At 41.6% G+C, this 15,744-nt stretch overlaps 1 protein-coding gene across 1 annotated transcript; it reads right to left on the reverse strand.

Moving 5' to 3' along the window:
- Positions 1-6,594: 6,594 nt before the first annotated feature.
- LOC136427602 (kelch-like protein 24) lies at positions 6,595-9,539 on the reverse strand. Its single transcript, XM_066416580.1, has 2 exons — positions 9,414-9,539; positions 6,595-8,816 (listed from the first exon to the last, which is right to left on the reverse strand). Exon 2 carries the CDS (start codon positions 8,812-8,814, stop codon positions 7,159-7,161), a length of 1,656 nt encoding a protein of 551 aa, XP_066272677.1. The 5' UTR covers positions 8,815-8,816; positions 9,414-9,539; the 3' UTR covers positions 6,595-7,158.
- Between the last annotated feature and the right edge of the window lie 6,205 nt (positions 9,540-15,744).

The following is a 15,744-nucleotide window of genomic DNA, read 5'->3' on the forward strand; positions in this document are numbered from 1 at the left end:
TGGTTGGGTAGGCACCGTCCGAACTTGGCTCGAAAAACTCCGACATCGCGAAGGAGACACAAAAATCGTGACCGAACGCGGCGAAATCTTCTTCGAACTGAAGTAAACAGCGGGTTGTCAAGGATGACCACGCGGTACAATGGCGTTCCAGAACAGGCGACGGTTCCAGCCATTGTTGACGCCATTTTGTTTCGCCCCCCTCCCCCATAACACCAGTAAGTCATGAATGTTGACGTTAAAACGCTACCTACCTTCAGTAACATCGCGATTTCTTACAAAATCAGTAGGTAAAAGTCAAATACAGTGCCTAACGTCATTAATTTTCTCATTCAGACATTGCCAAGTGTTTAAAGCTGGCGTAACGTTGAAGGAAAATAGAAGAAGCCGCCAGATCGAACGAAGAAAAGTGACGAACGAAAATGACTTTTAATTTCACAAAGCTTAACCCCCGTCCCTTCAGCTCAAGTTTAAATATTGAAGAATACCTGTCGAAGAAAATGTCAGGCATCCTGTCCCTTTGTCCCGTTTCCGGCAGGAAGAAACAACCAGTCACAGAGTTGTTTGGACCAGTCATAGCCACTAACATGGCAGCCATCTTGAACATGTAGTGAGGGTCTGCATGAGAGATCCTGGTAACCCTTTGTCTCCTGGGTCTGCATGGGGGATCCTGGTAACCCTTAACAGTAGATTTAGGAGAGACGGCAAAGCTTGCGCAAGTCTACGGTGGTTCTGATATTCTACTCGAAGAGCCGACGCTGAATCTCAAGAAAGATTAGATCTGTCATGGCTGTTGGTGCGTCCGATGGTGCTTGATAGCCCTCGATGCGGATGGGTTGCGATCTCCTGACGAACTTCGTCTTTTGTGTTTTGGACACGATGTATCATCTGGACACTGACATGCGTTCAACAGTTTATTTGTGATTTTGTAAACGATGATTTATCTGGACACTGACATGCGTTCAGCAGTTTATTTGTGATTTTGTAAACGATGATTCATCTGGACACTGACATGCGTTCAGCAGTTTATTTGTAATTGTGATTTTGTACACGATGTATCATCTGGACACTGAGATTCGTTCAGCAGTTTATTTGTGATTTTGTAAACGATGATTTATCTGGACACTGACATTCGTTCAACATGTGATTTTGTAAACGATGATTTATCTAGACACTGACATGCGTTCAGCAGTTTATTTGTGATTTTGTAAACGATGTATCATCTGGACACTGAGATTCGTTCAGCAGTTTATTTGTGATTTTGTAAACGATGATTTATCTGGACACTGACATGCGTTCAGCAGTTTAATTGTGATTTTGTACACGATGTATCATCTGGACACTGACGCAAAACTACGAAAACCACACCCTCCTTTTTCAGCACTCGGTTCCAGTGCTGAAAGTGGGTTCAGCACTGGAAAACCAGTGCTGAACTTTTGTCAGCACTGGAAAACCAGTGCTGAGTTGAGTTCAGCACTGGAAAACCAGTGGTGAGTGGAGTTCAGCACTGGAAAATTCGAAGCTAGCACTGGAAACCGAGTGCTGACAAATATTGAACGCACTGCAAACGGAGTGCTGATATACGTTACGGTGGTGACTTACTTGCGCTATTGCGATTATCCATAGCGCATATCTATAATAACAGATTTGAATATCGATACCAATACCGGGATAAAATCCTCGATGAGACCAATTTTAAGATCTTCCTGGCGGCCAAAGTTTAAAAGGTAACTGTATCGCTGTACCGTTGTTTGGGGGCAATTTACAGTCTCCCAGGATCTCATTTGCCTACCGGCAATTATAGATTTTACTTCCTTGTTGAATTTCAAAATGTTGAGCTACTGAACAATCGAACCAATACTATCTTCAAAAGAAAGAAAGTTGTTTAGTTGCTACACATCCCCATACCTACATCTACTTTGCAATTACACAATGAACAAAATGACAAAGTTGTGATTTGCTTGAAATAAACTTGTTCATGCCAAAGATTATTAGAATACTCAAGCAACTGGAGAAGAGTTTCAATTTCATCCATTTGCTTGAGTAATTATTTTTGGCGTATATTTACATAGTACCCGGGTGTCTAAGATTCATTATAAACGTGGTCAAGTTATCCTGCCGCATTTCTTACACTGCTCTCAGCACTTCAGCACTGGTAAGAATAACGTTCCAGTGCTGAAAACACCTAAGCACTCGTTTTCCAGTGCTGAGGTTTGTTCAGCACTCGTTTTCCAGTACTGAGTTTTTTTCAGCACTCGTTTTCCAGTGCTGACTTGTCCCTAAGCACTGGTAAATCCAGTGCTGAAGGCGTGGCTTTTGTACATCAGCACTCGGTTCCAATGCTGACGGGCCAGTGACGGCAGTTTCAGCACTGGGTAACCAGTGCTGAATGACCTATAACATGACCCACCGCCGCTCCGTTGCGATTTCAGCACTGGTATCGAGTGCTGAAGTCCACTCAGCACTGGAAAACGAGTGCTGAGACAAGTTTCAGCACTGGAATCCCAGTGCTGAAAGAGCTTCAGCACTGGAACACAGGCATTCAGCACTGGAAAACGAGTGCTGAACTTTCTTCAGCACTGGAAAACGAGTGCTGAACTTTCTTCAGCACTGGAGAACCAGTGCTGAGGCTGATTCGCCCGTTGATTCAGCACTGGAATGCCAGTGCTGAAGGCGTGGCTTTCGTAGACTTGCGACACTGACATGCGTTCGCCAATTTATTTATGATTTTGTACACGATGCGTTGTGTAGACATAACGTTAGTTTCGTTCACCGGTTTATTCGTAATTTTGAACACGATGCATTGTCTGCTAGTTTTCCAGTGCGGAATATTTGTCAGCACTCGGTTTCCAGTGCCGAAGCTTGTCTCAGCACTCGGTTTCCAGTGCTGACGTCGAGTTCTCCAGTGCTGAACTCCACTCAGCACTGGTTTTCCAGCGCGGAACTAAACTCAGCACTGGTTTTCCAGTGCTGAACTAAACTCAGCACTGGTTTTCCAGTGCTGAAGCCACTTTCAGCACTGGAACCGAGTGCTGAAAAAGGAGAGCGTGGTTTTCGTAGTTTTGGAAAGCTTGGGTAGCGTACGTAAGCTAAAAAGGCTGGCACCCAGGCTACTTTATAAGCACACATACACACGTTTATTATCTTCGCCGAGTACTTGTGTGTACTCGGAGAAGATTATGTTTTCGGTTGAAAAATCTGTTGGGTGGGTCTGAATGTATGTCAGGAGCATAACTCAAGAAAGCTTCAATGAATCTTTATGATTTTTGGTAGGTGTGTAGTGGTTGTGAAAAGGAAGGTCAAGTTCAAAAATGGTTTACCTTGCGTTTTTCAACAGTACTGCAGCGGACTTTGCATTTTTTTGTGTTTGTATGTAGGCAAAAAAAGTGACGGAAACGTTGATGGATCTTCATGATTTTTGCAGGTGTGTAGATGTTGTGGAAACGGGGGTCAAGTTCAAAAATGGTTTCCCTGGTGTTTTCCTTCGGTACTGCAGAGGGCTTTGTATGGATGTGTATTTGTATGTCGCCAGCATAACTCGAGAAGCTGTTGGTGGATCCGTATGATATTTGGTGGATGGGTAGGGTTTACAAAAAGGAAGGTCAAGTTCGATAATGGGCCTTCTAGCGGGCACCTAAGGTACTGCAGCGGAGCTTCAAAATTTAGCGGCATATTTTCTGAAAGTGCTATGGTCATGATTTTTGTGTGGTAGATAGTTCATGCCACAGAAAGTAAGTTCTGTAAATTTGGGCCCCCTAGCGGCTTGTTAAGAGCTGCAGTGGGTGTTTTTGTTTTGACATTCGGACATGAATAACTTGAGAAGGGGCCGACAGATCGTCGTGATGTTTGGTATGTAGGGAGCTCGGATGGTGCTTTACATAATCAATGACTGATTATGCAAATCAGGAGCTAATTTGTATAATTAGTTAGGAAAGTTTGTTAACCCACTGCATTGCATTATGGGACATGGGACAGTGTATTAAAGGTCATGTAAACAGATGGCCTTGCATAAACGTACATGTAGGTCAAATAAATAAACTATTCTCCAAGCAGAGGTGTGGGTCCTGCTGTTTTTTAACGCGTTCAGTTTAGGCATTTTTGTTCAACACGGTTGGCGACATCACGAAAAGGGGACAAAATGGAAAGCCTGACAAAAACACCTAAAAACACGTCAAAAACCAGCCAGACCGACTCCTCTGCTTGGAGAGTACACTCATTCGCCCCATCATAACTTCCAAATAGTATGGTGCATGATCAAATTTGCAGGGGGTGATAGGCATGTAAATATTAATCACTCTCCATAATAAGCCTTGATTATTTGGCGAAGATAATGTGTTCGTGGAACTCTAGTTATAACAACAATAGCGCTTTCGTGTCTTACAGGTGTAGTGTACAGCACCAAGAATAGACGTTTCCTTGATTGTGTACAAATAGTGTAGCACTATTTTTTGTCTAGCGGTTTTTCGGCATCAATGACAGATATTCAAGTTTGATTGTATGTGTGAGTGTGTATGTTTAAGTGTGAGTTTGCTTGAAAATCACATATGTTTAAATGCCGATTCAGCACTAAGGATGGGTCGCTTGCTTGGCTTCAAAAACAATTAGTCTGATTGAATATCCATGTAATAGCACCTTTATGTTCATGGTTTAAAAACGCCGTCTGGCAATCCTTATGAGAACTGCACTGAATTGTGAAAGACACTGTCACGGGCTCTCGAGCCTTCCCTTGTCACATATGGAAATCCTCACCACATATGGAAGTCGGTGACTGGGGCCTAAATCTACGGCAGTTTCTTCTTTTTTTGTGTTTATGATTATTCTGTAATCGATCATTTCGTTCCTGATTATGTGTTTATTATCGATCAAGAACGATTCATGTCAAGCTTCAATTTCAATTACCAATCAATCTTGACTTATTTCACTAAGTGTTACCAAAGTTAAAAGATTGTGTTCTTCGCAAAGTTGAACAGGCTGTGTTGGCAGGACGTTTGATGTGATTACAGATACAGCAACAGATAATAAGAAAGTGACACATGTCACAAATATCAATTTTCTCAAATGCAGCTGATATATTATAAATTCCATACATACATAAGGTAAGAATTTCCTTTATAGAACGTCAATAATTAACGGTAAATACGTCGTCCTGTGGAAACGAATTATGGTGTGTTTTCTACAAGCAAACAAACAAACAATATGCTGACGATAAACGAAGCATTATCATGAGAAAAGAACAACTTTTGTCATAGGTGAAATGATTTATGCCATAGCACCTGTATGCTCATTGATCAAAAGCTTCACCTGGTTACTCTTACTAGAACTGCAATTATGGCCTGCAAAAGGAGCTCCGTCTCATAGATCAGAAGGGATCTCATAGCCCCGGTCGGACTGGAACCTTAGGTGATATGGGATCCACCTTGTGTAGCGCATTTTTTTCTTTATGTACGTCTCCGGGTCCATCTATGGTTGGTACAGCAGAGCTAGTAAACATTGCTGCAGTACTAGTAAACATTGCTAGATGTCGGTTTTGATCCATGCAAAATTATTTTTTTTCTAAATAGATGCTTGCAGTTCTAATAAGGATTGCTAGGTGACGCTTCTGGTCCATGGACCTGAAAGGGCTACTGCAGAAGACTCCTTTTTACTGATGACAAAAGTTTTCCATTGCTTGTGAGTTTCTTACTTTTAATATTCAATCACAACAGTTGTTCACACTCAAGTGAGAGACAAGTCTTTTGTTTATAGCACTTTTCACTCTTTTACTTCAAATTGATCCATGCGGAAAGAGCTGATTTAGCAGAAGATTCGTTTCACTTAAGACATGCGCAGTACACTATAAAGAAGATTCAAGTAGTCCAATTGTCCACACTCAAGAAAGTAACCTGTCCTTGGTGCTGAACACTATTTGGATACACACATAAACGTATGCTGAACGCCCACAATAAACACGCCTGTCCTTGGTGCTGAACACAACTCTAAGACACACATACTTGTTGACGAACACTGGTCACACAAATTATACCTGTCCTTGATCCTTGACACACCTGAATGTGGTCCTGAGGTCATTTTTCTCCCGTATCTCTCTGCATGATTAACATATATTGATGGTCGTCTCTTTTATTTCTATCATAGTACACACCGGACTAACACATTTGTCTTATCAACTATCCAATTGCAAAGCAAGTATTAATTTGCATATCAGGATATAAATCTTAATCATTAGTATCCAGAAGCCAGAAAGAATGAAAATCCATGTAATACTTCTTGAACCAGATATATCCTTGTTCAAAAGTCTCAAGCCAGTTGTCTCAAATTGGTCATTGGGGTATATCTTATACTTTGAAATGTTGATCTCAGGATATTAACAAGAATTCACTTTCAGACATTTTTTTAAAAATAAGAAATACTTTTAATTCATGCTCCGTATGATTTTTTTTGTTATGCTCTAACAGTTGAGAAGCTAAGAAACAAAGATAAAAATTTAATGTAATTATTTGGTTTAATGAAATAGGAATAACATCGTAGTTTCTACTATGAAAAATAAAACCAGGAAATATGCAATGCAACTCATCAACACAGGTTTTTGACATCTCCATATCATATCAATCCATCAGCATTTTAATCCGTCACATTTCAGAATCGATCTGTCAGTAAAAATTGAGCTCTGGTATACAAATTCTTCCTAGTATTTAGTAAAGTATGACAATGATAGTGCCATGGTTTGTCCTTACATAATTGAGGTAACCAGGTATACTAGGAAATCGCAATGTTTGGTCCACTTAGAAAAGTTAGATATACAAACAGTATCCAATGCATGCTCTTTTTAGGCTCTTTGAGCAGCAGTAGAAAAACTAACAAATAAAAAAGATTGTCTTCATATGTCACATATGAATTTTAATAATGACATAATAATGACTTGCTATCACTGGCAATGGAATATAGAAAAACTAACAACAAAAAATTGTTTTGATATGTCACATATTAATCATAATTAAGACATAATAAAGACTTGCTATCACTGGCAATGGAATGTTTGAGACCAAAAGTTACATACAGAACATCAAGTTCAGATTCACATACACTTTTGCCAGTCCAAGTCCAAGGCACAGTAGCATATTTTCAAAACAGGAAAGTCAGCTTACTAATAACAGTAATCTTAGCTTAGTGTTTGGATACTGTTACAGTGTGGTGTTCACAGAGTGGCAATGGCAAATCTTTACACATGATCATGGTGTCACTGCTCACATCATAACACTGAACTGTTGAGAAGGGATTAATGTTCATATTCCAAATGACACGGGCCCAGCCACCAGTGATGTAGATTTCAGAACCCGACACAGTGGCACTGCAATTATTCCACCGGCACAGTCTTTTAGCCATCTCCTCATAATGTTCTTCCTGTGGATTATAGCAGAGGACACGGTCTAAATCTCCACCTACCAAGTAGATCTTGGAGTTGATAGTGCACGCTTTAATATCTGCCAATGCATATGGCAATGCGGTTGCGTAGTCCCACTCCTTACGGGTGGAATCATAGAACTGTACTTCGTCAGATAGTCTGTAGCAATAGTGTTCCATCTGGCCACCGAATACCTTGTCACAACAGGTAGCTATTCCAAAATGGATGACAGGGTATATAAGTGGTGCTACCTTCGTCCACCTGTTGGTCTTCCCACTGTACACTTCTACATCAGTTATCAAGTCACATGCACGGTTCTCACCGCCAACAACATACACATCTCCATTAAGAACCGCCATTCCGTGATGTTTTCTTCCTTTCTTCAGGGACTTCAGCCTGGTCCAAGAATTCAGAGATGGCTTGTACCTCCATGCTTGAGACATAGATTTATCACCCCCTGTAACTATGACATCATTATCAAGAACACATGCCGCACTTCCCTCCTTGAACTGAAATATCTGTGTCAATGGAGCCTTGTCAACAACATCAAAGTCAAGGTTGAGTCTGTACACATCCTGGTTGACTATTGGTGGATCATATCCGCTCATGATTCCACCTAGGAGGACAATTTCTTCCTGCTGAAAGTGGCGAGGCTTTCCATGTCTAGATGGATCCTTGATCAGTTCCTTGATACCAGGAACTCCTGACAACACCTTGTCTGTCTCCATCATGTTCTTAAGATAGTCCCGGTCCACACCTGAGAAACAAACACACTCCAACAGCTCCTTGAGGTGACTTTTTCGTTGCTTGAAATCATGCCTTGCCCAAAGCATGACTGCATCTAACACTTCTGCCTCTTTCTTAGCATGAAGGCCCTGATCTGAGATGTATGTCTTTAAGAACTCTATAGGCAGCTGAAGGAACTCCTCAGTCTTACACACTTCTGCAAAACTCTTAAGTGCATAGCGTCTTGCCACAGCAGACAACTTCACAAACGACAGATTGTCTGCCAAAGTCCATACTTCCAAACATGTGTCTGGACTCAAGTTGTTGGTAAGAAACTTTTCACAGGCGTCTTCAACAGGCTTGACCTGCAGCATGTTGGCTGCTTCAAACTGGTGATAAACGTTTTCTTCGGTGATGTTGAACTTGGGCGTATAGGCAAAGTCCACCAGGAGTTGTAGTGCCTCTGCACTCACCCCTCCTATCTCTATCTTGTCCTTCTTACTCTCACTGTGAGCTCCACCGAACATGGCGTGGAAGTAGTCGGAGCAGGCGGACAGAACCAGTCTGTGACAGCGGATCTCCTTCCCTTCAGCACACAAGGTCACGTCCACCAGGTGACCTTCTGACCTCAGCCCCTGCAAACGGCAGAAGAACTCGTCTGCACAACAGTCCTCCTCAGACCTGACGTCCATTGCTGAACAAAGAAAGGGAAAACTGTCAAAGAACACAACTGCAAGTTTTTCTTTTTAATGCAATGGTTCCACAATGCCTCTCATATGCAAATGAAGGCTGCAAGTGCAAGTTCAAAGGTGAAGTCCCCTGACTTGAAAACAGTTCTTGTCTAGACCTACCTTTGCTTCAGAGGGTAAACAAAACAATGGTGAAAGAACCTGTCAAATTCAAAGAGTCTGATGAACAGCTGACAGTGTACATTATAATTATAATAAGTATCTTCACGAGGGGGGGGGGGCAGCCAAGTACTAGTATCATAATTCATATTTTACAGTAAATATTCCTTGTGTAGGCTATCAACAGTGTTGAATATCTTTCTCATAAATCAGCAGGGGATGAAACTTCAATCATTCTTTCATATAAATCCAGTCGGACAGACTTTATCGCCAAAAAATCACTCCATCATTATGTGCCCCCCTCCCCACTATCTAACTTTCAGGATTTCACCAAGGAGGTTAAAATTTCACGAACACAACTTTATCATTCGTCAGCCACAATCTCTAGCTTTGTGTGCGCTCAAATAGTAACGTAAAGCTTCTAAAGTCATGTCTATACTTACAATTCCTTTTTGTGGGCAGGGTAGATGACGAAAAACGGAAAATACAACAGTCAAAGCCGGTAAAGATTCACACTGGTGGGATCAGCATGGCCGCAATGCAATGTGGGTAATCTCTAAGCAGATGTTTGGAGTGAAAAATCGTTATTCCGCCGTTGCCGTTGCTGTGACTGCTTTAGCGCACTGTGATACCTACAGCTACAATACAGTAGAGAACCAATAAAGCTATCCTTTATGAATGGAAACAAATCTAGGAATATCAATGACAAGCCTTTAGCTAGCTTGGTTTCCATTGATAAAGGATAGCTTACATCTGTTTAAATTTGCCTAGTCCAGTATTGCCATTTCTCAAGCGCCGCCAGTGTCCTTGAATGGGCATAATATGGAGAGAAAGCCTAGCTATAGCTTGGTTTTTGTTCATAAATAAAGAATAGCTTTTTGGTTCTCTTGTGTGACACAGTGCGGTTTTGTCCATTGAAACAAGAGGCGAGAAGTACAGTCTCCTGTCCTGGATTCGACCCTTAATTAGACGAAATGACATGTTAACTTACGTCGGGTCTCTCTCTCTCTCTCTCTCTCTCTCTCTCTCTCTCTCTCTCTCTCTCTCTCTCTCTCTCTCTCTCTCTCTCTCTCTTCTCTCTCTCTCTCTCTCTCTCTCTCTCTCTCTCTCTCTCTCGCTTGCACTCACACACACACACACACACACACACACACACACACACACACATATATACATTCACAATACACACCCACACGCCCTCTTTCTCTCTCTAGCTTGCTCTCACTTTCTCTTTCTCTGGCTTGCTCTCTTCCTGTTTTGCTCTCTCTCTCTCTGGCTTGCTCTCTCTCGGGCTTGCTCTCTTGCTCACTCTCTCTCTGTGGCTTGCTCGTTCTCTCTCTCTAGTCACACAGTCACCACACACGCACACTCTGCACCCCGTACATTGATGTGTACATGTAACGTTATATACAGAGAGCGAGAAGACAATTTAATTCGATTTTAATATATTTTATTGCATGTCATAATGCTGTATACGACAGTCCACACACAGCTAGGCAGCGGTAATCTATCAGTATTGGTTACAGTATGCATATTCCTTGTTATTTATTTTCCTTTCTTTTAAAGGCAGAAGCATAACTGCCATTCTAGGAAGTCAGAAATCCAGAGGAACTTTTTTTCTAATTTCCCCAAAATGTTTCCCCAAGTTTGTTTAGAATTTAGACAAGTTTGTTGACATGTTACTAATTTGTGAACAATGGACCAGAGATCTTCTTTTTCTTCTGAGCGGGACATTTTGAAGTGTAAACTGAATCAATATGAGACTATAAATTGGCTTTTTTTCCTTTGGTCTTTTAAACAATTTTGTCTATTATCAGATGATGTTACAAATTTTGCACATTCTTGCTGATTTCCTATTCTCAACAAGCTTTCATGCAATTTTGATTAAGCACACGCGATATTTACAAGCAGTTATTCTTCATTGCCAAAATCGTATGACACAAGTAAGATATTCATTGTTATTTACTAATAGTATCTTTATTAAGCATAACTACCTTTTTTCCTGCAGCCAAAAATCTAAAATCTCAGAAAATGTTTCAATGACATTTAATACATGGTAACATTTTAATGTTACCATGTAGATTTATACAAGGCTAATGTACTTCAAAACGTCCTTTCAAACTTTCATGAATTGAGGACAAAATTGTGACAAAATTGTGGACATAATTCCTATAGATCCTAGACTTAATTCCCACATCAATGAATAAGAATAAATATATATATATATACACACACAAAAATACACAAAAATTGAACAGTGATGGTGTTGCGATAATTGTAACAGTCTTTGTCATAATTTTGTGACCACCCCACTTTTCCATCCTAGAGTGCTTTGTTTCTTCACATCCGTCAGGAGAACATATAGTTATGCTTGATTTTTTTAGATGTCAGACAGTACAGTTCTTTTTCATGCTGCAGTGAAAAGTGATTTTCTGTTATGGTCTGATATCAATAATATCAAATTTGTTTATTATTATTCTGTCTATTATTATCGTTCAAATGCGCTCTAAACAAAATTTGAGAATCGCCATGTTTTTTGGCAGACAGCAACAGCTGGTAAAGACTGTTAGTAGGGATGTGTTTTAGCATTTGACGATGAGTTTTAAAAATTGGAAGAAGTTAACAACCATGTAGATAACCAAACAATATTATTATTATTTTTTTTTTTCATTTCGATTTACCACATTTTGTGAAAGGATTGACATAACAGGTGAACTATCACCTTTTCAAGATATCGTCCCAGACCGGACTGTAAGATTTGGACCATCGCACACCGGGGCATGCCTCTACTCTTTTTCGAAAGGTGTGGTGGGTTCTTTAACGTGCGCGGGGTGTGGCTCTCCCCAAACACGGGACCTCCATTTAACGTCCTATCCGAGGGACGTCCCTAACCCTAGATGAGTAAGGTACTCATTTACACCTGAGTGAAGTGAGGAAAGTCGTGTTAAGTGTTACCCAAGGGCACAACGTCAGGGCGCAGGTTCGGACATGTCTCTGGGCACAACCCGGGATTAGATCCCGGGTCCCAGTGTTTGACAGCCGCGCGCTCTACACTTGCGTCACACGACGCCACCTATTATTGTCTGTTTCGGAGTCGAATCACATGCCAGGTAAAAAACGTTGATTCCTGTATCAGATCAATAATCCTGGATTGACCCCAGGGTTTCTTTGCGACCTGGTAGTTAAGTCCTCCACTCACCTTTCTTTCCTGCTCCTGCCATCCCTGATAAGACCTTCATTTTCCATTTTCTGTGCGTGTGATTCATTTCTACAAAGTACGTGTAAAATTAGTCTCTACCAGACTAACTATGCCAGGGTTTCACTTGCAGGCTCCGGCGAAATGTGTTCTTCACTGTGGACTGACTCTACTGGCTAATTATTCCTTTTTCTGCCGAATTCTACGATTCATACGCCCGTAAGAGGGCCTGGTGGAGGCTAGTGTAAATTCACACGTGTATATCTGTTGCTCTTTACTGTTTTAATCAAGATATTCTTCCTAGGAACTATCGCCTTCAACAAATAGAGCACAAATTTGACAAAACGAATTCATGGAATAAAAACGATCATTCCTCTTTCTTTTCCTATCCTGTATGCGGTTGTTTTGCAGCTGAGTATGATGTCAAATGAGAGCTCCGTTTTTCCCCCGGGCCCGTGCCGTATTGTTGTACAGTTGTGTATCCCGTTTCTTTGTAGACGGAGGTAGCGCGACCTCTGCTGCGGCAGCATAAAACGTCACGACGTCATCGTCTGGGTCTTCGGCTTGTTCGTCGTTTCGCACGACATCGTCCTCTTCCAAACACTGACCACTCTGTTCCTCCTTGCTTTGTTCACTGTTCTCGTTCTCTGTCATGTTTTGCACGGAAAGGCCAGTGACCTCTCCATCCTTGATTTCGGAGTACACGTGGGTTAAAGACGGGTCATAGACCTCCTCATCCTTGATTTCGCAGTAGCTGTGGGTGGAAAGTGTTGAAGAGTGACGACGGGTGCTCCGTTCTTTCGGATCCGTACAATCAATAGGTTGAGCCGAGGATGTTTCATACATCGGATTGCTGATCAGAGCCGTCACGTCGATACACCGACGGCTACCGTGTGGTATGGTGACGACATTTGGTACACTTTTTGGGGAACTGTTTGTCAGTTTCCTATTGTTCTCGACTCTTGCAACTTGGGCAGAGATGCAATGGGCCTCTTCGTTCTTGATCTCGGCGTAAACATGGGTTCTTGTGGGGTCATAAACGTCCTCGTCCTTTATCTCATTGTACACGTTAGTGGAGAGGATAGAAGAACAGCGGTGCCGGGGGCTTTGTTCGGTCGCCAGGTCAGGACCAACCGACAGTTGATCCAAATCTTGCTTCGATGTTGTGTACATCGGATTGCTAACAAGGTTCGCTACACCTATACCTGACTTGGCAAGATGCGTCCTGTTTGTAGCTTGCACATTTTGAGCGGTATTCCTGCTACTTCTATACTTGTAGACCATCACCATGATTAGTATTATAAGTCCGGGGAACCCGATTAGTGGTATCAAGTACCGATACGCTGTTCCCTTTGCAACTCGTAATGTGGCACTGGTTTGAAGAAGGGGAATAAGCGTTTCGTAGTGACCTTGTTCTGTCATGGTGGTCAACTTAAAGCGTGCATCGTTTGTGGTTTTCTCTACGTATCCTGTAGCGGAGTCTGTGGTTTGACTGTAAGAATCTGTATAAGTCGTGTCGGGCACTATGTCTAGATTGCCTTGAGAAGACTGTGACACGGGACATTCAGAGGACGCCCCTTTCTCTGCGCCTTGGAAACGCGACGGCGGCAAGGTGTCGACCGATCCACGAAAAAATACAATGCAAGATATATTTATGTTTCGCCAACGAAACATATTGTTTTTTGTCATGTTTCTTCTCCTCCTTCTCCTTCTCCTGTCAAATCTTCAAATCGCTTCTTCTCGGTCGTCCGTGAACCAAATTGGCTTAAATTTGGTATGCAGGTAGAGTAAGAGTATACCCCTAGACCCTTTTTTAATTTTGTTGATATAAGTTTTTATAATCATTTTATCGAGGTTTTTTTGTCATTTTCAGACAAAAGTCACACTATATGGCCTCCAGTGCCGTGGTGTTGGAACCTAAGGACCTGAAACTTGGTTTAGTTGTGCATTGGATATTTATCCAAAGGACCCCAGTATTTTTTTGGGCATACACTACCTCAAAAGTACTTATTTTGCGATTTTTTTCATGGAATTTTTGGTTATTTTGTCTCCCGCGGTGCCGGCGGCGTTTCAAAGGCAAACAAAAGGCGGGCTGCACCTGGGCGCGCTGCACGGGTACTCAACTGTATAAGTGATTGTGTGGTTGGTCAGCTCTGAGCCAATGAGGAAGCTCGTTGTATATACGTGTTCGGCCTGCGAGCACGCGGTCCCCACATGACAACGACTCGTAGTTTCAAATTCAGTGGTAAGTTTTGCTTCTCGTTGGTGAAATACAGTGATGTTAATTTTTGTATCGAGTAGGAAATATTGCGGTGATGTTTTGGTTCAATACCACACAGTTTCCCAAGGATGGTCGCGGGGGAATTTGTGTGTGTTACAGTTTCACGGTTGCCGGGTAGCTTGTCACGAAAGAGATTTGCGGTGCGTTTAGAAATAAATTGTGAAATTTTTGCAAAGCCTGAGTTGTGTTACAGTTTCACGGTAGCTTGCAATTGGGTTACGCCTTCAGTCGCCCAGTTTCGTAGCACTATGATAGTGCTAATGCATAAGGCTGCAAGTAAAAGAAGCCCTCCAACAGTCGCCGCGGCTACCAGTTTTGGAAATTCAGCATCTGAATATAAAAAGTAATTAGCACTACCCAAAATACTAACTCCAACCAATGAGGTTTTATATATATGAACCTCCTTGCTCCAACTTCCTTGCTCCTGACAGATGCATTCTCACAAGAATCACACAAGACGGCTTGCAATCGCTGTTCACGTGGATATGATTTAAACAATATTTTGACGGCAGAATCTTTGTTTGTTGTTTGTTCATGGCAGATCAGATGCCCGGTTTGGTAGAAAATGATGATTAAGAAACGCAACTTAAAAACAGTGTCATACAACGCCGAAAAGATATGGAAAATCACACCTCGGGAACAACGTAAACCAAAGGTCAATGACCCCTACTGTAGGAATAAAAAACATTGACGGGAAGCGGCGCTTTTTACTAGCAAGGACCTGCAACACCAGAATTGCAGCTGATTTGGTCAAAGATTCAGTGTATCTGTTGTAACAAGAAAAAAATTAAGCAGTTGAATTATCGGATTAGTTTTATTTTCTGTGTTGAATTCTACAATTCTATAACATAGATTATGTGACGCGTCTTGGCCGATTCAAAAGCGAACATGTCGCCATGAACAGGGATGATCCAATTACCAGCAACCAATCAGCGAGAAGAATATGTTATGCCATTGGTCATCGAAGAAACCGACATTCATCCGGGGAGATGCTTACCCAGGTGGCGTGCGTCGCTAATTAATTTGCCAGAACATAGGGTTTTACGTGTGCATTGAATAAATGTTACGGCAACCTTTATGACTGACGGGCTGAGATTTTCTCTGAACATTTTATCTTTATTTTGTCTTCTTATAAAAGCCGTCACAATTTCAACTATAGTTAGAATATACATGTTATGTTCTTGTTAGAATAAAGGTAAGCCTGGCAAACTGACAAAATGGGCTGTCACAATTTTTTGTTTTTGTAGTTATTTCATTATATTTCAATTTACCCAGGTATTATTTTGGGACAGCCCAT

The sequence above is a fragment of the Branchiostoma lanceolatum genome, chromosome 2, assembly GCF_035083965.1.
Source record: "Branchiostoma lanceolatum isolate klBraLanc5 chromosome 2, klBraLanc5.hap2, whole genome shotgun sequence".
Classification (NCBI taxonomy): domain Eukaryota; kingdom Metazoa; phylum Chordata; class Leptocardii; order Amphioxiformes; family Branchiostomatidae; genus Branchiostoma; species Branchiostoma lanceolatum.